The sequence below is a fragment of the Lygodium microphyllum genome, chromosome 16, assembly GCF_053477565.2.
Source record: "Lygodium microphyllum isolate KBCC chromosome 16, Lygodium_microphyllum_v1.1.10, whole genome shotgun sequence".
NCBI classification, from domain to species: domain Eukaryota; kingdom Viridiplantae; phylum Streptophyta; class Polypodiopsida; order Schizaeales; family Lygodiaceae; genus Lygodium; species Lygodium microphyllum.
In genome coordinates, this window is record NC_141150.1 from 80,256,316 (window position 1) to 80,283,713 (window position 27,398).

General features: G+C 41.1%; 1 protein-coding gene across 9 annotated transcripts; it reads left to right on the forward strand.

Annotated features, from left to right (window-relative positions):
• Window positions 1–27,398, forward strand: LOC148023025 (3-oxoacyl-acyl-carrier synthase-like protein (Protein of unknown function DUF455)). 9 transcript variants are annotated; one of them, XR_015693600.1, is made up of 6 exons: window positions 1–314; window positions 419–584; window positions 25,205–25,411; window positions 25,579–25,699; window positions 25,893–26,244; window positions 26,428–27,386. XR_015693600.1 is itself a non-coding variant. In XM_087696023.1 (6 exons), exons 2-6 carry the CDS (start codon window positions 570–572, stop codon window positions 26,511–26,513), a joined length of 294 nt encoding a protein of 97 aa, XP_087552149.1. In that variant the 5' UTR covers window positions 1–314; window positions 419–569; the 3' UTR covers window positions 26,514–27,398. The 9 variants fall into 9 exon arrangements, 5 of the variants coding, with proteins under 5 accessions (XP_087552149.1, XP_087552148.1, XP_087552146.1 ...); XR_015693601.1 differs by lacking the exons at window positions 25,893–26,244; window positions 26,428–27,386 and adding an exon at window positions 11,077–11,461 and having other exon boundaries at window positions 25,205–25,235; window positions 25,371–25,411; window positions 25,579–25,620; XM_087696023.1 differs by lacking the exon at window positions 25,893–26,244 and having other exon boundaries at window positions 25,205–25,235; window positions 25,371–25,411; window positions 26,428–27,398.

The following is a 27,398-nucleotide window of genomic DNA, read 5'->3' on the forward strand; positions in this document are numbered from 1 at the left end:
TACACTCTGCATAATTACACCACCCTTGGCCTTTATACATCGCAGGCGGCCTCCCCGACGACGAAGACTCAGCCGCCGGCGCCGGCGCCGGCGCCGTGGCGGAGAGTAAAGACGAGGCCCCTCTGCCGCCGCCTTCATCTTCACAGGACACTCTCTTCCAGGCTCCCCTCAAGGTGCTTCTAACCGGGCACCCTCGGCTCAAGGCCAAGTACGGCCAGCTTGCAGTCGACTTATGGAAACAGGGCCGCATCACACTGGCCTGCTCTCCCCGTGACAACATCGTCGTCCCGCCTCGGCCAGCACGGTCCAACACGGTCTGCGTCTCCTTATTCCCATCGTGATTTCGATTTAGACAGTGCAGCTTCTGTCTTTTTAAAGAGGATACTTAAGTAAGAACCAATATGCGCCCCTCCCGCAGGAATGAGAAACAACGGTGGATGTGGTTGGTACCAGGTCCGGTTGGTTGCTCCCCAGCACATGCCGAAGCTCGGGAAGGGTGGTAGCTTGCAGAGTAGACAGGCCCTACTGCACAGCCTCGCTCACATCGAGAGTTGGGCAATCGACCTGTCATGGACCTGTCATGGGTATGTTGTTGTGATTCGTATTGATTCAGTTTGAAATCTTTTGGCTATGCCATTGTTCCATCCAACGCACGTATGCTAGCTGCTGGCTTTTGCTCTGAATGTCACACGCTGCAAAAGTGAGTTTATTTGGTCCTGTTGAACAAGTTTAATGCTTGTTTAGACTAGGATAGACCACTCTAGTCCTCAATCTTGCCACAGTGACGTTGAGGAATGAGCTGCTTAGATACATGTTTCAATATCTGGCAGGAAGACCTTATAGACCTGGATTTGTTTGTTTCATGGTGGCCAAGTGTTTTTTGATCTTTATTCTGTCCCTTCTATACATAAACCACTATATCTCTTGCAGTTTAATGGGATCTTTCAACAGTGGGTGGTGTGGGTCCTCGATGATTTTTAGGATAATGGGATCTTTGTAAATCTTTTATTGTCTGTTCATGTATCTCATCATAAGCTTCAAAGTGATCAGTGTTGGAAACTTAGAGAGCAGTTGTAGCACACTCATACTAATTTGCGCGAGAAGTATGGATGAAGAATAGGAGGACATGGACTTATTTAGACGTAAAGTGTAGGCAACATTGATCAAAACCTTGGGAAATGATACAAATATTAAAATAGAACCAGTTAATCACATTGGCCCTGTTTGTAAGACACTAGGTCGTAAGTGGCACAAAAGAATGAAAGAGATCCTCGAATCTGATATTTGCAGTAGTTAGATATACGATTGTACTTCAAGGTATAGGCTTTGATAGCCTAAACTCAAACCAATGCTTATCACTTTGAATACTCAAAGCTGCCTCGTTGTCCTATCTTGACTTCAATGCCAGCCACAAGTTGTCATGAACTATCTCCAACCACAACAAAGTCATTAACACATCCGTTTTCATTGATCGTGAGCACTCTGGCTTGCTTGGTAGTTGTCTCTTGACTACTTTACATGATCTCTAAATAAGAACATTTTGTTGATCTTGATCTTGTTAACTTGCCTATTTTAGGGTTGTCAGTTTGTCATCTCTTAGTTGTAAGCTCTTGTCAGAGTTTGACAAAGACATGGGAGCTCTGGGATTTTAGTGTGCATTTCTTTTGTTTTGGGCACATTTCCTATGTTTGTCAATTGGTACGGCCTAGGATGCCACATCATCACTTTTTGGATTTTTCTATGCAGTTAGATTGCATGTATTGCAGTCATAGGCTATTTTTAGTAGGTGGGTTATATTTAGAGGCTTTTTTGGCAGGTTGGCCAAATTTGGAGACTTTTAGCTATTTATAGTTGACCCTTCTCACTTTTCATACACATCTTTTGCAAGTTGCTCCTTGGACTCCGATATTCTCCTTTGTGTGGTGGTGTTGTTGCCATCATTATTCTCAGCTTGATTCGGTGCCCTCATTGATGCCTTTGGCAGCGTGTATGTAAGGACTGATAAGTCCACAGTGTTTTATTTAGCATTTATCTTCAATGAGTGCAGATTTCCTCCTTTTTCCTATTGTCTCTTTCTTCTTTTCTCTTTGTGTTCATGTCCTTCTTTTGTTGCGCACTCTCACAGATCTCATGATCTCACAATTTTGGGCCACCATGCTTTTACAACCATCACTAGTTGTTCTTTAAGCTACCTTGTCCAAATATGTAGTTGAATAAAGTAGCTTGATTTTAACTTTATGAGTTTCCATGTCATCAAAATTAAGGTTTGATTGAAAGAAACATGACTAAATAGTTGGATGTCAAGAGATTATTCATCCCTTGGACTAGCATTTCTCAGGTTACCATTGGTGTAATAAGTTATCTAGGAGGTACTCTTGGAGGGCATTATTCATTATTTCTATTAGTCAGTGGGCATTTTCAGCAGACAGTGTGTACAGGCAATTGTCAGGCAAGCAATGATGGCACATGGTAGCTGGAGGACTGATGGCTAATTATTTTATCCATTTATGTTGTAGGTAGCAGCTTGTTGATCAAGTCGGCCAGTTTTTGTTGGTCGATGGTGTTAATTTACTGCATGATTTCCTCCTATTTAGGCCTGGTTGGCAGCTTGCCCTCCTCAGGTTGTTTTCCCGGGTGTTGATGGGAGAGATATGGCTCGAGGAGATACGTCTACAAACGTTGTATATGTGCTCTCTTCATCTCAACATTCATTGATTGCAGATTTCTATGTTTTTCTCTCTCTTTTCTTTTTCCCTTTCTCTTGTGTTCATTTTCTTTTAGTCTTGTCTATATGCTTTTGCATACGCTACACTCTGACATGGTATCAAAATAGCATAGAAGGGTTGATTGATCATGGGTAGACCTGATCAAGAGGATTCTTTGCGACAAAAGTTTGAGTTTTCAGCCTTTGGAGGTTGTGGTGAACAAGTTGCGTCGCAGAAGGAGCGAAGTAGCTGTTTTTTGCAAGTCCTTGCTGTTCCTGAAGGAGGAAAGGTTGTGTTTTCAACATTTTTCTGTAGATTTGAGTTTTCATCGCCTCCGGTGGGTGAAACTCTTTGAGGACGAGCGGAGGAAGCCCCAGTAGGCATCAACACCGTGCGTGGAGTCAAAGGGGGCTGCCCTTGTTTTTGTGCAGGTCATTCTATTTACAATGCTAATTGAAATTCATGTGGAGTTTCATGCTATTATGGACGTAAGGTCCCTGTGTTGTCAGCTCTTCCTTCAGATCGAAAGCTTGATGGGAAGAATTACCGTATCTAGTGTGTAATGGTACTTGTCATCTTGGAGACTTATGATTCGGTGGAGCTTGTGATCAAGGCTATAGACCATCCTACAGCTCTTGACGCCTCCAAGCTTTCTTCAGATGAGAAACTGAGTTGATTAAGGTATAGGTGCATTGGGACAAATTGCATTCGTTCTTTCCGCTTTCTTTCGTACACTCCAACTATCATTGCTCACACACTGAACACTTAACTATGGCTCGGGACATATGGCTGGAGCTTGATCAGATGTACAATTGGATGACTGTGATAAAGTGGGTGTTCATGGAGGTTTAGATGAGGACTTTGAGTCATAACAAGTCTTCTTCTATGCAGGAGCATGCCAATAAGCTTTGACAATTGTAGATGTAGGTCTAAAAACGTAGGGAAGGTGATTACCTCGGAGGACATGGTGATAACTCTTCTTTCTTTGTTACTACCCCGATTCAGTGCATTTTATTCTACCTTGATTGTGCGGATAGAGGCTCTTTGTTGGGAAGAGTTGGTTCTTATGGTTTTGGACCAGGAGAAGCAATTGAAAGGACATAATGCTTCCAAATCGGAGGCATTGATAGGTTGGTTCTCTGAGAAGAAGAGGAAGGACCAAAAGGAGGAGGACAAATTGAAGAAGGACAAAGAGAAGGATTCCACTTGTCACATCTATGGCAAGAAAGGTCACTGGAAGAAGGATTGCCCTGATAACGAGAAGAAGGAGAAGTCTTCAAAGGATTCAGGAGCGGTGGCTACTCGCTCATTAGTTGCCTTCCTCCACTTGGAGGTGATTGAGGCATCGATCCCTAGAGCTTCTGATGCTACATTGATGGCCTCACACCCTCGTGAATGGATTGTTGACAATGGTGCCTCTTGGCACATGACTCCTACAGCAGGTGTTGCACGTTTGTAGCCTTCGCACGGGGGGGGGGGGGGGGTGCTACAGCCTACCCCCCTCTTGAGCACCAAGCAACATGCTAGATCTGCCCTTTGTTGAACCTATCTCAACCCCAACCAAGGTTGGCTTTAGTTGGAATGCCTCTAGATAAATTGCAACAGCTGAGGTGAATCTAGTAAGTCACCCTCCTTTTTAACTTCACATTCATCAACGAATACTTTTGAAAGTTCACCAAAGAATGATGTGAAGCTTTATCTTTAATCGTTCTTCCTTCATGTGGCAGTATCTACTCAAGAACCAAGTAGTGTTGCCGAAAAATGCTAGGAAATGCCAAAAATCTATAGGTGTTTCTTAAAAGTAGGAAATACATGAACTCATCTTTCATGCCAAGAAGATTAAAGTCGGGCCAGTTCAATATGTTGTTACTATTTTGACATCAATTGCACTTTGTATGTTTGAGTGGGTTTTAATCGATGGTATTATGCTTTTCCTTCGGATTGAGATTGTCATAGATTAGTGATTGCAAGAATCTGAGGTTGATTTGCATTGCTGGTTGCTCAACCAACAATAACAACTGTAGGCGCTGAATTCACATTTGCAAATGTTGGCACAATCATACTTTATAGATAGGGCGTCCATCCTTATAAGAATACTTGGCTAAGTGCTTACATTCCCATACTTAACATTGGGTTAGATTGGCTTGCATTCCAGAAAATGCATTCCCTTGCAATTGTGTCTACATGCCACCACTAGTGAATTGGCTAGCTGGAATAGTGATTGCCAAGACTTGAAACATTGAGCCCTTGAATTCAACCTTTGATGAACCAAAGCGTAGTGAAACTTTAATTTGCAAGCACTAAATATTAAGAACTAAAATTAAGCAACAAGAAAAAAAATTAAACAAAGGAGCTAGAATGCTCCTACATGAGGACACGTGACACAAAGAGAGTAGGCCGATACATGTTGAAGCACATAGTCTCTAGCTGCTCTCACTTGCCAAGGGCAAGAACACTAGATCTAAGTAAAACAACTACAATTCCACAAAGGTGCAAAAGACTAATCACTCCAACACTGGATCTTGCTAGGAAAACCTTGTTTTGCAAAATTTGTTGCAAAACACCTTACCATCACAAACAAGTACAAAACAGTCCCAAATTTGTTGCAAAACACCTTACCATCACAAAACACATTGCCTAGTTTAGGACAACATTTTCATGGACAAATCAGTCTTGGCCTTGCTGTAGACAGCCATTGCCTTGCTCCGAGCAGCCTTTGCCAACATCAAATTAGCATTGCTTGCTATAGAAACAACTTCACTCTCCTTAGAATTTGCATCGCCAGCTTGTAGAACAGCGTGATTAGCTTCAATGGTGGCACAACCATTAGATGATGATAGTGGATGTTCTCTTGACGGCTTTGCACACATAAAGGCCACTCGAAGAAAAGCTGTGATTTATGCCTTTTGTTGCATTTTCCAGCTTTTCCTTGCATTTTGTGAGCATTTTACTTGAATAACTACATTTTATATGAAAATTAAATAATTCAACCAAGTTTTAACATTCACGTGTCTCAGCTTGAAACTTTGGCCCACAAAACTTTTATTAAGTTTCTTGTTAATTCCATTAAAAGTGTGTACAACTTGAAGTCTCATAGTAAATGAATTAAATGTGTACACAACTTGCACATTAATTACTCTCGTTTTTTACTCATTGATGGATCACTTGCACATTAATTACTCTCGTTTTTTACTCATTGATGGACCTATCCATGCCCAACACAACTTGACTTGCCAAAGAGAGTTTCAAAGCAAATTATATCTCTGTGATGGCCCCCTCAAAAGTAACATGAATGCATAGATGGTGGTTGAATTGCTCGGTATACTTGTTGTACCTTTTGAAAGTTATTACCATGTTTAATGACCTCAACAATGAATGCAAAAGCAGAGTGTGGAATCAGAACACTCTGCATTGGTGGCAATATTGGTTGTTTTCCAACAATAGACTCAAATCTAGTGTGCTGTCTCCTAGCGACACTAGGCTCTCGAACCATAGTATTTTGCTATTTGTTCTTATCACCAGATTAATCAGCTCATCAGTGAGTTTGTGTGTGGTTTAGTGGGCTGGGCATAGTAGTTTATTTTGCGCATTTTTTTGGCTCCTATTTTTGAGTTATTTGCGCTTATTCTTATGGCTGACCTAATTATTTTATTGGCCCATGACTTGATCCAGGTATTGGTATAATTTTTGCCTATTTATTCTTTGGCTCCCTCCTCCTTATTCTTTCATCACTTTTTTTGACCTCCAGAGCAGGTCCTTTTGGAGAGAGGGAGCCAATGCTAGTACTCACATAGCTAGTGACTCATTGTTGTATGCAAATTTCTTATGTCTTGGTGTATGAATTCCATTTCCTAAGCATATCTTTGAGTTCTCCTTTTGCAACATTCTTCTGTTTCTCTTTTCTCATAGTCTCTCTTTCTTCTTTCTTGTGTAGTGCAATGTATTTCAGGAGTTTTCTATGCTTCCATCACTGCATCCACTTCTTACATGGTATCAAGCATTCACGTCCAGTCTTTGGGTGCTGTTTTCTGTTGTGGACTGTCTACCCTTACACTATTTTACTATTGGTCAGTCTTCCCCTGTTAGCTGCAGCCTGGCAGCTAGTTTTTGGGTATTTTCTGCCTGTTTTCAGCCCTCAACCACCAGCAGTTTTGTGCTGCAATCTGCATTTAGGGTTTTGACACTCTATACGGCTGGATTTAATGGTAACTTAGTTTGTGGTTTTGTGATCTGCCTCTGCATTTTCTACATTTAGTGCTCCTGCAGGCTGGATGACAGTATATTCAAGCCTCTGACAATGTACTCTACTCGATTCCTACATTTTTGGCTGATTTTCACTTGTCTAACTTGCTTTCCCCTATTTGCAGTAGTCATTTTGTGATCAGCTCCTCTCTACATTGCATGTAAACTTGTGCTTCACGTAATCTGTGATATATTTGGTTGTGCTCTCTCTTTTTATTTGTCTCTTTTCTTTATCCCCTTGTCGCTCTATTGATGATAAAATTTATGTTCTTGACTACCGTACATAGACTATTGCTATGAAAGCATGGTTTGTGTAGAAGCGATGGTGGTAAGTGGTTTCAGGAGCTATTGTGTGGCCTAGACTCCAACTCCTTTTTTCGATGATTGGGACCATGACAACTATGAGGAATTTGTGTTTACATGGGATACAAATGATATTCTTGTATATTCCGCTGTTCTTCGATGCATTTCTAAAGAAGTTGTATTGGTGGTCACCTTTTTCTATATAGGTTTAGAGGTATGGGACAAGTTGCAGATGCTATATGAGGCTTCATCGACCATGTGTGTGTTGGGTGTAAAGGCCCTCATGGTCTCTGGAGTGTATATTACTTTACACATGTGAGCACACCCTTGCGGTTGTAAGTGTACCGTACCCTAAGTATAAATACATTCTTTTATTCTTTGTGTGTAATGCACTGGTACACACCTATCCCTTGACTCTTCACTATCACTTACTGCTCTCTCTCAATTGTTGCACGCACCTTGATCCACGCACATATTTTGATTGCTTTGTCTCGCACTCATCAAATTGGTATCAAAGCATGAGAACCGGTGTTGGCAGTCGTGTTCAATAGTCATTACAGTCGTGATCATCGTGATAGCAGGCGGGACATTTTTTGTAGATTACAATTGTCAGATGTAATTCGCAGGGCACGAACTGTAGGCGGGATAGTTTTTTGTAGATTACAGTTGTCAGATGTAGTTTACGGGGCATGAATTGCAGTTGGCGGCGCATTCGGAAGGTAGTTAGACAGGCGATAGGCAGGCGAGCTTGCAGGTAGGTCCAGCAAACGACGTGACGGGCAGGTCCAGCTGGCGATGGACGAGGCTTGGTCAATGTTACGACATGCACTCGTTTTTTTCCTTGTTTTTTTATTACTCTGCAAATTTTTTTTCTATTGCCTTTACTTGATGTTCGCGTGTGCAAACATAGGGTTCGAATCCGTGCAAATTTACACTTGAAGATGTGGGGCTTTTTCTAGATTTGGTGTTGGACACGCATAACAATGACTGTTGACCCAAAAATTGTAGACATTGGGTGTACATGCATTGGAAATTTTGGGGCTTTTCATGTAAAAGTAAAATTTTGCTCGGTTGAGCCAATTTCATTAAAATTTGTGCACAATTGGACCTCGAAATTCGGGGTTTTGCAGAATTCGTGAAATTTCTGCAACATTTGCCTGTATTTGATGCTCAGGAGGATGTACTGATGCAATTGGATTCACTACAAAATTTTTGGGCCTTTTCGCATCAGTGATGCATTTTCAGCCGATTTGAGCTTTGACAGTGAAATTACAATAGATTCACTGCTGAATGGGAGAAATTTGAACTTGGGATGTTTCAAACGTTGTAAAAGGGCAGCTTCTCTTGGTACATGTATTGCTTGAAGTGGGAGCTGTTTTTTTTGCAAATGTATCAGATTCGGTTCATGTTCATACTGTAATCAGCTATTGGGGCTGAAATTGCAGCAAAAATATTTGCTTCTTGGACACCTATGGAAGTACAAGTGTGTATACTTCTTGTTGCATTCAGCAACCTTGCTATTGGCTGAAAGTATTCAGCATTTTATTGTAGTCTTTCTTTGCTGAAGATGGCTGGCAGTGCATCTACATCTGGCACAGAGAATCTCTTTGAGATTCGTAAATTTGATAGCAATGGTTTTGATCTATGGAAAGATTGTACGCAGGGTATACTCTTTCTGAAGGATTGTGATGATGCCTTGGCATAACATAAGCCTGATTGCTTTGTCAGTTGAGGATTGGGCTAAAATGAATAAAAAGGCCATTACTTACATTAAAATGGTTGTTATAGATGATATCTCGGTTGATATCAAGGGACTTGCCATTGCCTATGTAGTTTGGGAGAAACTCAAGGCTATGTGTGAGAATATAACTCTTGTCAATTAGGTATATCTCATGCGAAAGTTGGTCAACTTGAAGCCTGACGAGTCTAAGCCTGCCTCAGAACATTTGAATGCTTTCAGTGGTATTTTGAGTCAGCTACAGGATGTAGGCTTGCCAGCTTTTGATCCTAAATTGAGGGCTATCTTCTTGCTCATGACTTTGCCCGATTCATGGGAAGCATTGATTGTGTCATTGAGCAACAACCCCAACTTGACCTTTGATGGTGTGCTTTGGTTCTATCCTCAATGAAGAGATTAGACATAAGGCAAGTGGGGAAAACAATGGATCAGCCTACAATGTAAGAGAAAGAATTGAAAAAATGTCAAATGTTGCAAATAAGAACAAATATCACAGCAAAAGCAAGGAAAAACAGCAAGATGTCACTTGTTATTAGTGTGGACGCAAAGGGCATAAAAAGCCCGACTGCAACTACTATAAAAAGGAACAAGAACATATAAGCAAGCTAATGCAAAAGGCAAAAAGAATGAAAAGGATGGCAGCTCTACCCCTAAAGAAACAGAAAAAGCAAATGTGGTATCTAATGTTGTTATTGAGGAGATAGAAGAAGATAGTATGTAATACTTATTGTAGCTAAACACCTCCTCTCAAACCAAAAATTGAGCTAAAAAAGAAGGCCAACCCAAAGTTTGGTGTGTTTTTGTTTTTACCCCAAGGCATTTCACCCCAAAGCAGCTAGTGCATTAGACAAAGGATATACGGTGGTTGCCCAGTGGCCTACCAAGACTATAAAGGCAATGGTTCTCTTACTGAGGGAGTCCAAGTGGTCATGCTAGAGAGGCCGGGGTATTGGACAAAGAGTGTACATCTGTTGCCCAGTGGCCTACAAAGCCCTGTAAAGACGGATGGAACCATAGTGAACTTTTTGTGTTTTGTTTTGTTTGTTTGTTTGTTTTTTTGATGTGTTTGTTTCAAAAAGTGTGGGTGGTGGTTGATTAAGTAATGGACAGGAGACTAGCGGTGACCCAAAGCCTTTTACAAAATAAGCAAGCTATCCCTACCACTGTTGGGTGTCAATGACGAAGAAATAGACTAAGGTGTGCGAAGCAAATATGGTGAGTATGTGGATAGGCAAAAAAGTGGGCGGAAAGTAAGTTAGCGAAGCTAAGCAAGTAAGGGAGACTACCTTGTGTTGAGCTGAAAATACTTTAGTTTGACTTAAACAACTCCAAAACACGCTTAATTATTATTTAAAAAAGAAACGTGATCCTAGAGAGTTACCGTGTCTCACATGCCAAACCCTAATTTGGGTGACTCAAATTTTCTATAAATAGGCATACAGTCCCCTACTCTCCCTTAATGTTGTTTTTGCAAGTTTCGAGAATCGTATCTCTGCTATCCATACCCCGTTTGCAAAGGACATCGTGGTTAGACCTTCCCATTGTTGTGTGCTATCATCTGGTGCTTGATTCTAGTCTTCATCTCCATTTGTGAACTGTTGCTTGTATCTAGGAGTTGTTGTGTGGTACCCTCCAACTATCACCTATAGTCTATACCTTGTGTTTGTTGCTGACGTCATTAGCTAGACATATTGCCATTAGTCAAACACTATCGCCATCATCTAAAATCTTCTTTTACTGAGTTTCTCTCTCTCCTCCAACCGACACCCAATTTTTCTTAGGTATTTGCTTTTTTGCTCTTTCTCTCTCCTCACTATCTATCAGCATTAGATCTAGCCTCTCTAGTTGCGTTTACTGTTGTTCGACACATGGAGGTTGCCTTGCTGCATTTTGGGATTTGTATTAGAGTATGACACACTCTCTAGCTTGTAATCTCGCCTTGATCCTAGAGATGTGAGAGTTGGAGATTCAGTATTCAATGCATAGTGTGTGGCAGTACGAGGATTATATATTTAGTGGTCATTCACTTCATTATTCATTGTGTTCATTGTCTTTGAGTTACCCTAACCCTAACTGTGTTTTGTGTAGAAAAAGCAGGAATAAGAGAAGGATCAGATGACTTCGAACATATTCACACCACCGCTCCGGTCTCCATAGCTAAACTTGGAAAAAAATGATCAAGAGTGGGTCTCCCAGCTTGCTACTATCCGATCTGATGTGGGCGGAGAACCATCGGACTACCATAGAGTCCACGGACCATTTTAAATTTCCTCTGTTGAGTATGATCTTATTCTTATGCATAGGGCTTAGCAGAAGGTTGAAGGTAAGCTTGAGTTATCTTCTTTAGATTTAGTGGATAGAATTAATGATCTTGCAAGACCTTCAGAATCTCTACTATGGACTGACCATCCGCAAGTGGAGCTTGGCTCGGATTACACACCACTTCCACAATACATATTTTCTCCAATGCTAGGTACAATCCCTATTATGGTAGATTCTATGCCAACTGATTTTGTATTTTTTGTTGGATTAGAGGATGCTTGTCAAGATGGGACTCTTTAAAATAATCTTTGGTTTCTGAGTAATAAGGAAAACATGTATTTCTTAATGAACTCAAAACTAGATAAGAAGCTGAAAGAAGAACTTCTAAGTATTCTTTTTTTTTTCCTTCAAATGATTTTATTTCTCATGGTTCATTGGGAGTAGGTGCATCTTAATCTAATGTATTTAATGGACAAAAGGAACCAACCATGTTTTATGCATTAATATCTATCACCAATCCATTTGGGCATTCACGCATCCTTCCCTCATCTTCCGTTGCATCTTCCTTTCCGCTTTCATTAAGTGTACCACATTTATCACCACACCACATTGGGGGGTTCTACACACTTCTCTCTCTAGGAGTGCATCCCAGACATACTCAAGTGTAGATCATTTGGTACTGCGATTTGCCTCTATGGCATTATCTAGTGGACCATCTAGTCATTATGTTGTGCCCTAGCCTAATTTGGACAGGGTTATCATATCTATGTCTCCATCTCTAGCTACGGTACTATACGGAACTATGATAGTTTCGATAGATCAATTAGCACTCATTGGACATTAGCAATCTATTTTTGCTGATTCATCATTACCCCCTCCCTTTTCTTATCCACCACCACTACCACCATCTTATTCTCCACCCTAGCTCCCCTATCCATATTCCCAACCATCTCATGGTTTCAGCTCCTTATCTGGCAAGCATGCATTTAACGATAAGACTCATTTCAACAAGTCAAACTACACCACTTGGTCAAACTTGATGAGGCATATCATAGACTCTCAGAAGCTATAGAACTTAGTGTAAGGGTTGGAACCCTAATCTGATCCCAGACTTGTTCCATACATGGTTGTCTGCCCATGGAAGGCTCGCAACACATCAGCTATTATCAAGCTTATGTAGGGCTTATTGCTCGAGTTTCACTCTTAGCTTTAGTATTTCAACTTAGCATTCAAGCGTTGGGCACACTTAACTGATCATTGTGCGGTTCAGGATAGGAGCTACCACATCAATTTGAATCATGAGCTCCAAAATTTTAAAATCACAGACAAGGATGACTTGAAAGTCAAGTTGGCTGAGTATTGGTGTCTCCTTGTTGAGTTCTTGACCACTGGGGCTTCTAAGTCCTATGACGATTATGTTACCTTGTTTCTTAACAAGCTGCCGAGAAATATTTTCATTTTGTATAGTAGGTGATTTCACAACCTCATATGTCCATATTTTACGAGTTTGAGTGTCAGTTGTTGTGTTACGTATGGTTGTTCGATCAATTTCATAACATAACCTCCATAGAGGGGGCTCTCGTTGCATTTTCTCAGAAGGGAAAGCAAGGCAAGGGCAGATACAATTTCATAACATGTTCTCGATAGAGGGAGCTCTTGATGCATTTGCCTAGAAGGGATAGCAGGGCAAGGACAAACACAATCCAGATCAATATCAAAATCAAAACAAGACTAATGGATCCCAAGAAACCACACAATTAACTCTTAAATTTGGATGGTGGAATGTGCCTAAAAAGAATATGTATTGTCAACATTATCAAAAGATTGCCCATTATGACAACGAGTATAGATCTAAGGTAAGAGGCACATAACCAAAATCCAAGAATCGGATCCGTGCAACCGAGTCTCCCCAGTCGGATAACTCCCACCAATAGGGGAAGTAGGGTGGTGGTAATCCTTAGCAGGGACAGTGGCGAGGCCAGAGCCACACTGCCATTGGTTAGTCATCATAGTTGGCAAACTCGTCAACTTCAGAGTGTTTGTTTGGTTGGTTTGTAGAGGCCCACATCGTCTCCTTAAAGAAATCGGATGCGAGTCTCGTTCACATCTACGAGTTGCCTTCTGACGAGGTAGTTGCAGAGGCCCACTTGTCATAGCTGAGCACATCAGCACCTGTTTGGCTTGTGGATAGTGGAGCTACCCATTACATGACTCCTATAGAGGTCATTTTCATTTCCCAAGCCCCTATAGCCAAGAGAGTGCGTGTAGGAAATAACTCCTCGGTCAAGATTCCAATCGAGGGTCGCGTTAGTTTTTCCATTGACGAGGGTCTAGATCTAGCTTCGCTTGATGATGTCTATCATGTGCCCTAGCTTGGGGTGAACTTGTGTCCGTTCAACAACTTTGCTAGTTGGGGCGGGTAATTTTCTTCATTGCGACCATAGTTGAGGTTCTCGACTCTTAGACTAGTTTAGTAATTGCTCACAACATGGTACATCCTAATGGCCTTTACCACATGATCCATTTTCTTACTGAGCCGATTGCCGATGATTCGGAGTTCTATCACTTCTAGGCCTTGGCCACAACATGGGAGCCCATGGACTCCGAGAATCTTTGGTATTTTTGTTAAGTTATCTTGGCTATGACTCTCTTTATGAGTTGTCACATTAGGGGATGGTTGAGGGCCTTCCATACCTAAAACTATCTGGAGAGGTCTATAAAACATGCCAGCTAGGTAAGCAACACCGTACACCCTTCTCTCAGTAGTCACTATTTGAAGATATTCTTGTTGTAATACCCAACTGAATACAATTTCAGCACTAGAGCAAATCTTCTGACCTTCAATCACGTACCTCGTATTGGGAATAAAGGGCCATCGTGCCTTTTATATGTGCACGGGTGTGAACACACCCTTAGCACATTTGTACTTTCATATATATCTATCTAAAACCTAAAGAGGTACACTAGTCATTGTACCGAACATCAAGTGTCGTGCTTACTCTCCTTTCTACTGCTCCCTACTCTCAGTGTGTGTTATTCGTCGCGTTCACTCTCAGCTCAGTTTGGCTCCATCAAATTGGTATCAAAGCACAAGGAGTGCACACTTCTCGAAGCTGGACAGGCACAGGCTAGTTAGGCGACCTCAAGTGAGAGGTGTCGGTATCAGTGTAGTCAGTGTTCAGTAGGTGCAAGTCAGCACAAGGTCAGCGTTGTTGATGGGAGGCTAGGCGAAGATTGCACTACGGCTCAGGCGACATTTGCTATTGGAGAGTAGGCGATAGGGGACAGGTCAACGGGGAGTCATGCGGGAACTATACGTGATCAGGACCAAGCGGCGGACGGGATGGGCTGCGACGGGTGATCCGACGGGACAGGCTGCGACATGCTCGTCATGTTATCTGTGACTAGACGGGCCATGGGTCACAAACCGGTCATAAAATCTTTGACATTTTTTTCTATATTTCAAATTTGTTTCCCTTCCACAACTGGATGTTTGCGCACACATGCACAGTGTACAAGCCTGACCTAAAAAATTGGGGCTTTTCCCAGATTTGGGGACTTTAATGCAAAAGTGGACAATCTAACTCAAAAATTGCAAAATCAGTGCACATTTGCCTGTGAATTTTGGGGCTTTTCACATTTTAGTGAATTTTTTCAATTTCATTGGAATTTGTGCACACTAGACGCGAGAAATTTGGGGATTTGTCCAAATTTGATGTGAGCAAGACACAACAGTGATATTTGTCTCAGAAATTGTAGGAATTTGTGACATTTTGCCTCCGACATTTGGGGCTTTTCATGTACATGCAAGAATTGGGCTGAAATTTACCCAATTTCTTGACATTGATGCACATTGGATCCCGTGCAATTTGGGGCTTTTGCTGTTTGGGTGAAATTTGTGCACCATTTGGTCATTTTATGTACATGCGGGCTTTATTCAATGCAATTTGGACATCTAGCACTTGGAAATTTTGGGGGTTTTGCTAATATTGCTCTATTTTGGCGAAATTGGCCTATTCTATGCATGTCAGAGACAATGCAGATGTATGGTACAACAGAAATTGCAGCTAAAATTTGGGACTTCTCATGTAATGTGATGTATTTGTCCTTGGAACAACTGTAATCAATTGTGGAGTGCTGTAGCTATTTGCAGATCTGAAATTTCTGCATTGTGGTTATTTATTACTGGTTGGTACTTGTTTGTACCTTGGTCACTTGTGTGACATTTTGGATCTACATTTGCTGAATTTTTTGTCACATTTGAGCTGAAAATCATGGCTGGCAGCAGTGACAGCAGTCATCTCATGCACATCAAGAAGCTTGAAGGAGCACATAACTTTGCAGTCTGGTAAAAACAATGTTATAATATCCTGTTGCAGAAGAAGCATGAAAGGCCGATTAAGACCAAAGGGTGCAAAGCCCGCATATATGGAACAGGAAGTCTGGGATGAGTTAAATGAGCTTGCACGCTCAACCATCGAGCTATCGATTTCTGATGCCTTGCTGTTTAACATTGAAGGTTTGGATTCTGTCTATGCTATTTGGACTCGATTCGAAGAACTGTATGCCTAGAAGAGTGCCGCAAGCAAAGTTTACTGGCTGAAAAAGCTTATGGATTTGCGTATGAAAGAGGGTACATCAATGTCTACTCACTTGAGTGAGTTTAACTCCATTTTCAGCCAGTTGGTTGCCTCGAAGTTCATGATTGATGAAGAATTTAAGGCTACATTCTTGTTTCGTACTCCGCCAGAGAGTTGGGATACATTCAGACTGCTATGAGCAATTCTAATGCGATCCTTTTGTATGTTGATGTAGAGAGTGCTCTACTCATGGAAGAAATGAATCGGTAGAACAATGAATCCAATAAGTCTTCCAGTGCTTTGCATACTAGGAGGCATATCACAATAGAAAGGCAAATCTGATAGCAAGGGACATAGTAAATCACGTGGTAAGGATGTTGAATGTCATCATTGTGGCAAGAAGGGTCACTTTAAACGTGACTGCTACAAATATAAGAAAGAGAAAGGAAAGGGCAAGAAGGTAGATGATAGCAAGGAAGAGAAGAAAGAGAGTCAGCCTAAGAATAGCATTGTTAAAATTGAAGAGGTGAATGTAGTCACTTAATGACAGTGACAGTGGGAATGACGTACTCTTTGTCTCTTCACACTTTAGTACACATGCGTTACTTGCAGATACGGATAATGACATGCATACTTGGATTCTAGATTCAGATGCTTCCTTTCATGTCACCCCTCATCGTGAGTGGTTTTTTGACTATACAAGGGGTCGACATGGTGCTGTCCATCTTGGGGACAACTATGCATGTGACATTGTAGGTATTAGTTGCGTGCGGTTGCAACCAATACCTACTATGCATGTGACATTGTAGGTATTGTAGGGGGTCGACATGGTGTTGTCCATTCTGGGGACAACTATGCATGTGACATTATAGGTATTGGTTACGTGCAGTTGCAGTTTCAACATGGTTTTGTCTGCACACTTCAGTATGTACGACATGTATCTCAACTCAAGAAGAGATTGATTAGCACAGGGCAGCTAGATGACGATGGATTTCATAGCACCTTTGGTGATGGAAAATGGAAGATTTGTAAGGGATCTATAGTGATTGCCAGAGGTTGTAAAAGTGATACCTTGTATCCTCTCTATGTATCTAGTGTGCGTAACCATGTTGTTACCGTGACCGAGCAACCAAGTGTTTCCTTGTGGCATGGCTGGTTGGGACACATGAGTCAAACTAGAATGAAAGTGCTTTCTCATTTGGGTTACTTGCCTTGTCTTCATTATGCATATTTTGAGCATTGTGATCATCGTGTTTATTGTAAACATGCACAGACATCTCATAAGAAGTCTCTTTCGTTGAAATCTTCTCCTCTAGAGTTAGTACATTCTGATGTATGTGAGATGCCAGGGTTATCTTTAGGGGGAAAGAAATACTTTGTCACCTTTGTCGATGATGCTATATGGAAGGTATGGGTTTACCCTATTCATAGCAAGAACGAAGTGCTTGATAAGTTTCAAAAATTCTTGGCATTGATTGAGAATTAGATTGAGAAGACACTTAAATGTCTTCGCTCTGACAATGGTGGGGAATATGTGTCCAAGGCCTTTTAGGTATTTTGTGATAGCAAAGGAATAAAGAGAGAGCTCACTGTCCCTCATGATCCGTTCCAAAATGGTGTTGCAGAGTGTATGAATCGGACCATTCAAGACAAGGTTCGGACAATGTTGTCACATGATGCTTTACCTCATAGTTTTTGGACAGAGGTTGTTATGACAGCCATACACTTGATTAATCGGTCATCAAACAGGTCTTTGGGGGCGGGGGGGGGGGGGGGGGGAGGAAGTTCCCCAAGAAGCATGGTCGGGCAAGGCACCTTCTCATGCACACTTCAAAGTGTTTAGTTGCGAAGCATTTGTGCACATACGTAAGGAAGAACGCAACAAACTTGAGCCAAAGTCCTATAAATGTATTTTCCTAGGATATGGTGATGAAGATGAAATGGGGTATAGATTATGGGATCTCAAGAAAAGAAAAGTAGTACGTAGCAATGATGTTATCTTCCGGGCATTGATTGAGAATTAGACTGATAAGACGCTTAAATGTCTTCGCTCTGACAATGGTGGGGAATATATGTCCAAGGCCTTTCAGGTATTTTGTGATAGCAAAGGGATAAAGAGGGAGCTCACTGCCCGTCATAATCCGTCCCAAAATGGTATTGCAGTGTATGAATCGGACCATTTAAGACAAGGTTCGGACAATGTTGTCACATGATGCTTTACCTCATAGTTTTTGGGTAGAGGCTATTATGATAGCCATACACTTGATTAATCGGTCACCAAACAGGTCTTAGGGGGGAGGGGAGTTCCCCAAGAAGCATGGTCGGACAAGGCACCTTTGCATGCACACTTGAAAGTGTTTAGTTGCAAAGCATTTGTGCACATACGTAAGGAAGAACGCAGCAAACTTGAACCAAAGTCCCGTAAATGTATTTTCCTAGGGTATGGTGATGAAGGTGAAATGGGTTATAGATTATGGGATCTCGAGAAAAGAAAAGTAGTACGTAGCAATGATGTTATCTTCCGAGAAGATCACATGTGTAAATATCCCAAAAGAACAGAGGAAGTCCGTAGGGTTGTATTCTGGGAGAAATACCTTTTGGACAGCAAAATGTGCCCGTTACACAACAGCAAATACCTGCTGTAAATGAACTTGCAAATGCAAAAAAAATACTCGAAATAATCAGGCAACCATTGCCCATAATGATGAGCCACTGGATGTGCAGGAATAGCTAGGATAGCAAGCTGTTAATACTCATTTGCAGGCTGAAATGCCAGGACAGCAAGCTGAAAATAAAAATTTGCAAGCTGGACAGCCAGGAAACAATGATCATTGGGTTAGGAGATCTTCTAGGGCTACTAGACAACCTGATAGATTCATTCCTGGCGCAAACAATGTGGCTGATTATGTCATATTGACAGATTGTGGTGAACTGTTTTGCTTCCAAGAAGCAATGGACAGACATGACAACAAGAAATGGTATAAAGCCATGTTGTCAGAGATGGACTCTCTTGAGAAAAATGACACTTGGGACTTGGTGCAGTTGCCTAAAGGGTAGAAAACCCTTCCATGCAAATGGGTTTACAAGATGGTCACTTCTGGTTCCTTGCCAAAGTACAAAGCACGATTGGTTGCGAAGGGGTACAAGCAGGAACATGGAGTTGACTTTGATGAGATTTTCTCTCTTGTAGTCAAGATGACTACATTGAGAACCATTTTGGACTTGGTTGTAGCTGAAGATATGGAGCTTATACAGATGGATGTAAAGATTGCATTCTGACATGGTGATCTGCATGAAGGCATACATATGCAGTAGCTTGAAGGGTTTGTGGCAAAAGGGAAAGAGAAGATGGTATGTAAACTCAAAAGAAGTTTGTATGGGTTGAAATAAGCACCAAGAGAATGGTATCATAAGATTGATATATTTATGCAATCTCAAGGTTTTCGTAGAAGTCAAGTGGATCATTGCTTGTACTCCGAGAATGCAGCAGATGATAGCGTGATTATCTTGGTTCTGTATGTTGATGACATGCTGATTGCTGGCAAGGATACTCATGCCTTGGACTCATTGAAGCAAAGTCTTCATGGCAACTTTGACATGAAGGATCTTGGTGATGCAAATCACATTCTTGGCATGTGAGTACTCAGAGATAGGTCAAAAGGATTACTCTATCTATCTCAGCATGAGTATATCTCCAAGGTTTTGTAGCATTTCAATATGGAGGGGGGGAAAACAATTGGGGTTCTATTGTCTCCATATGTAAACTCATTGCAGAGGACAGTCCTACATCTGATGATGAGAAGGCTGAAATGGCCATGATACCATATGCTTCAGTGGTTGGCAGTTTGATGTATGCTATGGTTGCTACACGTCTTGACATTGTATTTGTAGTGGGAGTAGTTAGCAGATATATGGTAAACCCTGGTAAAAAGCATTGGGAAGTAGTGAAAGGTATTATGAGATACCTCAAAGGCACAAAAGATTTGTGTATCTGCTTTGGAAAGTAGAAGGCATCCGTCATTGGCTTTACAGATGCAGATTGTGTTGGTCATGCAGACTGCAGAAAGTCCACTTCTGGATATGTGTTTACCTTCACAGGAGGAGCAATCTCTTGGATCTTCAGGCTACAAAAGTGTGTGGCATTGTCTACTACAGAGGCAGAGTATGTGGCTACCACTAAGGTATGCAAGGAGGCTTTATGGCTTTCACGTCTGGTGGGAGAGCTTGGCATTACAGAGTTACCTGTTCTCCATTGTGATAGAGTGCTATCATGCTAGCTCGGAATCTCGTCTTTCATGCAAAGACGAAGCACATATAGGTGAAGTATCACTTCATTAGAGATGGACTTGACAGTAAGAGTATTGAGCTTGTCTAAGTGCGTACAGATGATAATCCTGCAGATCTTCTCACGAAGGGTTTTCCAGCAGAGCGGTTAGCTCATTTCCGACAGATGATGGAAGTTAGATAGGTATATGTATTTCAGCTTTGTACATACCTAGACTTAGCTGATTCTTTTCTCCTCTTAAGGCACATTTCCTTTAGGTGGGAGGTTGTTGGAAATAAAGGGCTATCGTGCCTTTTATATGTGCACGGGTGTGAACACATTCTTAGCACATTTGTGCTTTCATATATATCTATCTAAAACCTAAAGAGGTCATATATATCTATCTAAAACCTAAAGAGGTACACTAGTCATTGTACCGAACATCAAGTGTCATGCTCACTCTCCTTTTTTTTGCTGCCTACTCTTTGTGTGTGTTATCCGTCACGTTTACTCTCAGCTTAGTCTAGCTGCATTGCCTCGAGTCCACCAAGTCAAGGGAATCGATGGTATCTCAGCAATGGAATCTTGAAACCAACCTTTCTTCTTGGATAGGGTGGTAAATAACCTAATTTAACACTAATTACCATAGAAACAGGGAATGGCCGTTCCGGTCTATAGGAACGGTTTAATGTGTTTCAAACCCTTGGAGGAGATGAAATGGCCAGGGAACATTCCCTGCTGTTCCCGACCGTTTCTTGACGTTCCCTGCCATTCCCTGTTTGGAACGGCCATTCGAAGCATGTTGACCAAATATTTACATTTTTCCACTCTTTTTCTTTTTGCTTATATCACACTTCTTCTACCACATGTTCACCCATCTCCATTGCCTAATGTGCACACACTAATATCTCTCTCTCTCTCTCTCTCTCATTGAATATTCAAAGCGTCAAGACAATCCACAAGCCAATCAGAAGTCCATGCAAAGTTTAAATTTGATGCATTATGAACTCTTGTAAATCACAATCAAATTTCAGCCTATTCTCAATTCCAAGGTAATCATCCATTTATATTGTCTAATTTCAAGGGAAACTAGAATAATTGGGGCAATTCAGAGCAATGTGGAGCTATGGAGATAATCGAGTCAATTTTGGGACATTCGGGTCAATTTGGAGCATTGAGGGGTATTGGGGCAATTAGAGGGATATTCTTTAGGGCAATTTGGTCATGCAAGGCATATTTGGGGCAGTTAAGACATGTGCCGTTCCCCCCGTTCTCGTTTCCCTAGCTTGGACGTTCCCCCTGTTCCAAGGGGTCTCGTTCCAGGTAACTATGCTAATTACAGCAAGCTTAAAATTCACATAAACTGAAAATGTACACTTTATCACTTTAATCTTGGACATTAGACACCTTGTTAGCTCCAAAATTGACACCTCTTACGGTATTTCCTTATCTTATATTGCAAATGGAAGGAGTACAAATGAAATCCTCCGATTTTCTCCGCTAATTTAAGTGCCTCTTGTTGTCAAAATTGATCAACAAACCTTCAAACCAATTTGCTTCTTGGTTTGCTTGGGGATTGGTTCTCACTTTGCTTTTTGAAAGACAAATTCAACCCCAAATTTGATATTGGCTGGCTGACCTATTGAATCTCCTCGAAATTTCTCAATTTCAGCTGTTGGAATTCAAGTCCTAGGTCTTTATTTTTGAGCACGCATCTTGAGGTGGCTGTCAAAACCCTAATTTCTTTTGTAAATTAGGGTTTACAGCAGAGATTGATTGAAATCTCTTCCTTTGATGACTCAAACTATTGGAAAATATTGAGATAACTTGAGAGATGATTGGGGGATGACAAAGAATATTGTGAAGAGAGAACTTTCAGAGTTTCATTGCGAGAAATATTGAAAAACTATTGCTGCCCTGCTCAAACAATTGTGGAAGCTGTCACCTATAGCTTAGGACCACTAGAGAGATTGTTGCCCTATCCTTTATGCTATCATTTGTACCATAAGGACCTTGGGCTGTTGTCACCTGCTCTTGGAGGGCTCCCAATTGTTGTCACATGCTATAGGACTGATTTGTGGTGGATGCAAATCACTTTAGTAGCCTCTCCTTGCTCTCTAACAGTCTCCTCCTCTCTCACAATGGCTGGAATAGACTTTCACTAATCCCTAAATACGTTTTTCTTACTTGCACGGGCAAGGTTTGCCAAGTGGCAGCCTTCTAATCGCATTTTCTAGCGTTATCTAGTTTATATTATTAAATTTTAAAATTAATAGCTTATTAAATTAATTTTAAAAATATTCATTTTAAAAATTTATTTAATAATTGCTCTAGTGCTAAAAAAATCAATTTCACCAGCCAATACTTAAATTGGCTAGGCCAATTTGTCTTTCAAGTATCCCCGAGTAGTTATTAGCCCTTCGACCAACATTAATTAATATTAATGCCTAGTCTCTAATGTTACCACCGACATTAGTAGCCAATAAATTGGTCTAGGCCCAAATCTGACACTGAGTGCCACTTAGTACTTGTCAGCCATAACTTATTACAACTTTTGCTTTTGGCACCAATTGATATCTCAGGGTCCTTGGTTTGTTACCATGAAATAACTTCCATGTGCATCACATTTGCTAAACAACCTTGCACATTTAATGAATAACTTAATCTAATGTTATCGGCAAGATTAAGCATCTCAAAATTTCACGTTCCTGTGACAAGTGAATTGATAAGAAGGTTGGCTGGTTGCTATGGACAGCAAGATGTATTGAAGGTTGAGGGAGATTAGGTTAGATGCTAGTGTGCTTCAACCTTTAGCAATACAAGTTAAAGAAATACCACAAGGGGTGTGGATTTTGGGGCCAACAGGTGTCCATTGTCCAAGATTAAGTGGTAACATTTGCATTTCAGTTTATGTGAATTTCATGCTTGCTATAATTAGTGCTTAATCAGGTTATTGAGAAGGAAGGCTGGTTTCAAGTGCTGTCAACATGGTATCAAGATGTGGCAGTGAGACATTGAAGGACAGTAGGGCAGCCGCCGGGGAATGAGGATACAACTGTAGGAATAGGCCGTATGTCAAATTTGTAGAAATCAGGGACAGTCACCTTTGAAAATACAGCAGTCAGAGGTCCCCCACAGCTGTTGTTGATGAAGGTGTTCATCAAGTATATTAGCAAAGATCAAAAAGCCATCCAAGAATCACCATGCAGCAATGAACACCTCTAAATGTGGAATACACAGATGCCAAGAGCATACACAAGCCTCCTGCAGCATAAGTGCAGCAGTGGATAGGAATAAAGGCTGTGATCAACAGCAAGTGTGAAGAACACCTCTGATCAGCCATGCAGCAGGGTAGTCCAACTCCATACTTCTCGCAGGAGAGAACAAGCAGTCCATAGCTTGTTGCATGCAGGTCACAGCAGTAACCAAGGGGGCATGAGGCTGAAAAAAAAGTTTTATAAGCCATGCAGAGCAAAAACATATAATTAGAAGTAGCTGCAAGCAACATAGAGAAACTCATGATAGATGGCAGCGGAGGAAGTTCAGAATGCAAGCTCTAATTTCTAATACAATCTTGAAAAAATTGAAAGGAATGGAGCTCGCAAGATTTGGAGAGAAATTTTAGACAAACTTTGCTTGTGAATGGAACTGTGAGCAATGATCACACTAATTGAAGTGCAGAGAGAAATATTGCAAAACACAATGTATGGAACAGGTCATAACACAAGGACCACTGAAGCAACTGGCAGAAAAGATGCTAGGACTCACCTAGACTTTCACTCAACTTTTGAGGAACCCTATTTTCAATATGAATAGGCTCAATGCCTTGTATCAGGTTTCTCTTTTAACACATCCTTGAAGTGCAGAGAGAAATATTGCAAAACACAATGTATGGAACAGGTCATAACACAAGGACCACTGAAGCAACTGGCAGAAAAGATGCTAGGACTCACCTAGACTTTCACTCAACTTTTGAGGAACCCTATTTTCAATATGAATAGGCTCAATGCCTTGTATCAGGTTTCTCTTTTAACACATCCTTGGCCATGAAGTATTGGATGGTTGCAATGTTGGTCATTGCCTTGGGTAACTTAATGAGTAGAGTTCAAATGCACCCTTAGGCTAGAGTGGTTCCTGTAGTGGGCAAGGAAAAGTAGGTGTGAAGACACTCAGGCTAGGGTAGTGGAGTGCTATAAATAGGATTTTGAGACTCATTTGTGCTACCTTGTATATGTGATTACCAACTTGGACTATTGGCCCTTGTGTCCATACAGTGGGATGGTGGTATGGTATGCCAGCCCTTGCGTCCATACACTAGGATGGTGGCTTGTTATGCTGTTGGTACCAGGTTCGGGGATGAGCCTCTTTAGGCTGGAAAGCAAATCTGATGTCCATTTCTGTGTTTCATACTACATGAGTATGGCGTGTGTGCATGTTGGCTCCTTGAAGGGCATTCAACCTATTCTTAAGAAGACTTCAAATAGAGGTTGGGGGCTTTGCTCTTTTCATTCCTTATGTTGATTTTCCACATATCCTTTTTTTCTTCTTAGCAAAAAGATACCCAAAAAGTAAATGCTAGGAAAATATGAGAAAAAGATGATATAAAATCTTAAACGAACCCAGCTTTCTCTATCGATTAAGGGCATCAATGATTAGTTTTGGTCTGATGCTCAGAGGTCGCATTTGTTTTTGCTGTGCCAGATCTGGGTCCGGATCTTGCCAGGTCAATTTAGAACTTCGGAGAGAGACAAATTCCGTAGTGTGTAGTTTTTTTGTCCTTTTCTTAAAATAGATACTTATTTGTGTTCTTTTTTCCATATTGAGAATCTAGGTTCTCAACCTGGTGCCTTGTTGTGGGGTCCCTATTCTCAGGAGTTGAACTAGCAAGGCTGAGGCCCTTTTTTCTCACCTAGAGCTGGTGTTCTGCATCCTAATTTATTTCTATTCCTCTTGTTAATTAACATGTTATTCAACAATGATTATTTTGCTCACTAAGTATGGTTTTGTCTCTTAAGATGTCATTCAGAGTGAGATTTCTCTTGCTAAGCCCAACCATCATTGTGATAACTTGTAACTATGTGGAGTACTTATGACATGCTTCAAAATGTAGGATATTATTGCTCGCTTTGGAACGCAAGAAGGTATGCCTTGGGATTTCTTCAATGATTTTGTCAAGGTCTATCTGCTTGCGACTAGGTTGGAAGATTTGGGATCTTCTTATGGATCTTTTGCTGCTCATGATGGTCTTTGGGACTCTGCTGATGCAACTTCCAAAGATTTTCCTGCCCGCCTTGCCATTGAACATTGTGTTCATGAGGTTAGTGATGTTACTTCTGATAACTTGTTATGTTTCTCAATAAACCTGTTTGGAAGCAACCAAGTTATGGTTTGGTCCTCCATGTTTTCATATTTATGGTATGTTCAGTTCGGTTGGACTGATTGTCAGAGAATAATATCTAGGTTAATGTGTGGTTATTCATGCAGGCACGGGGGTTGGATGTGCTACCAGAAACTATTAAGCAGTTTCGAAATGGTGGTGACAATGTTACGGCTGATTTGTTGGAAGAAGTGATTTACCCTGAAGAGATAACTCACTGTGCTGCAGGTATTAGCTGGCTTTCCTCAAGAATGGTATCTGCCCCTTGCAGTGAAAGAGTGAAATAATTGTTATGAAAGAGGGACAACCCTGGTAGTGGGTTTCTTGAAGTTGTTAGGCCTAAAACTGAACGTCGTTCTACTGTCCTTCGATGAACATATCTGAGAAATACAATACATGCACTTGGCCCTTTTTCTCAAAGGGCAAGTGCGTGTGCGAATATACTGCTTCTGTTTTACAGAACTTTGGCTGAGCTAAGGTTACCATAAATCTGAAGAGCATTATGAGATAACATCTCCATTCTATTCCACCTCAGTTGAGTATCTATGTCTGCCAGCTAGTGTCGCATTGTATTGAAGTTGTACGATGTTGAATTTGGCAAACTATGGCAAAGCTGTGGACTGGAGCAACATTTCAAGATAGAGGCCCGTGTGGCCATGGTGATTGCCCAACCTCTGAATAGCAAACTGCACAAATCAGGAACTCAGAAATGTTTGCCAAAATGACTTTTGAAGCTTTGATTGCCATGTTCCAACCTGATATCAGAAATGGAGGTGTGACATTTACCTCTAAAATAAGGCGCTCCCTGACATTATTTATCACATTTATGTAAACTGGTTTTTTGTACAACACTACATAATAAGTCTAAGTCTATATAAGATTTCCTGGACTGTCATGCTTGATTCTTCCTTAAAAGCGAACGTTGCTAACCATTGATTCTTCTCATTGACATGCAGATTTCTCTGTTCTCTCAGTTGGGAGTATGTGTGGCCTAATATATGGTGCAGGATTAGACTGCCAAGACCAATCAAGCAACTCTTGATAGATGCGTTGCGTTTGCTTAAAAGGCATTTTACGAGGCAGAGAAAGTTCTCTTGAAGCCCACAACATAGAAAGCTTGAAATTCTCAATGTCCTTGGTCTCTAGAGTTGCATAGAGAGAGCATATATGCCGTGGGCCTGACTGTCTTACAGTTAGAGACACTGCCATGAGATCTGGTCTCTTGGGCAATGAGACCAACACTTGACTGCATATAATAGAGTTGCGATGACAAGGCTGGTTTGTTGAACACTGATGCTAAATCATTGATACATAACAAGGGATTAATGAAGGTAAAATGAGACTAATCTAGGGTTTGGGTAGACAATGAGGGTCAATGGACGACAGAAAGGTGAACATAAGCATGCGTGTGGCACAAGTCATGCTCGAGATGGGAAGGTTGAAGGTTGGCCTTCTGTAGTGTCTCTCAATCCTCAGCTAATCATATTATGCCATTGAGGATATTTGTATGAGCTTTGTATGTGGCTTTTTGTTGGAGGCGGTGATGGAAGGGATGTGGGGGTGGAGCATGGACTCCCGAAGAATTCATCTCCACTTTGTTGCAGATTATCTATGCATCCAAGTGGTGGGACTTCTAAATCCACCATGATGAGCAAGAGGGGACAATATATTAGAGCCACACAGAAAAATGAGCAAGTTGGAAGAAAAAGTTTAGCCCTACTTCTGCGTTTACATATGGTTTTGAGGTACTTTTCACACATGCTTTTATGTCCTTAAAATTTAAATGAACATCCTTCATAATCTTGATTCTGTTGTAGAGCTTAGGGTGTCATACTAAACTAAGCTTAACTCTTTTGAATGTAAACATCATCTATTATTATTATCGTTATAAAAAGTTGTGATGTGGATGCGTCACGGTATCTATCAA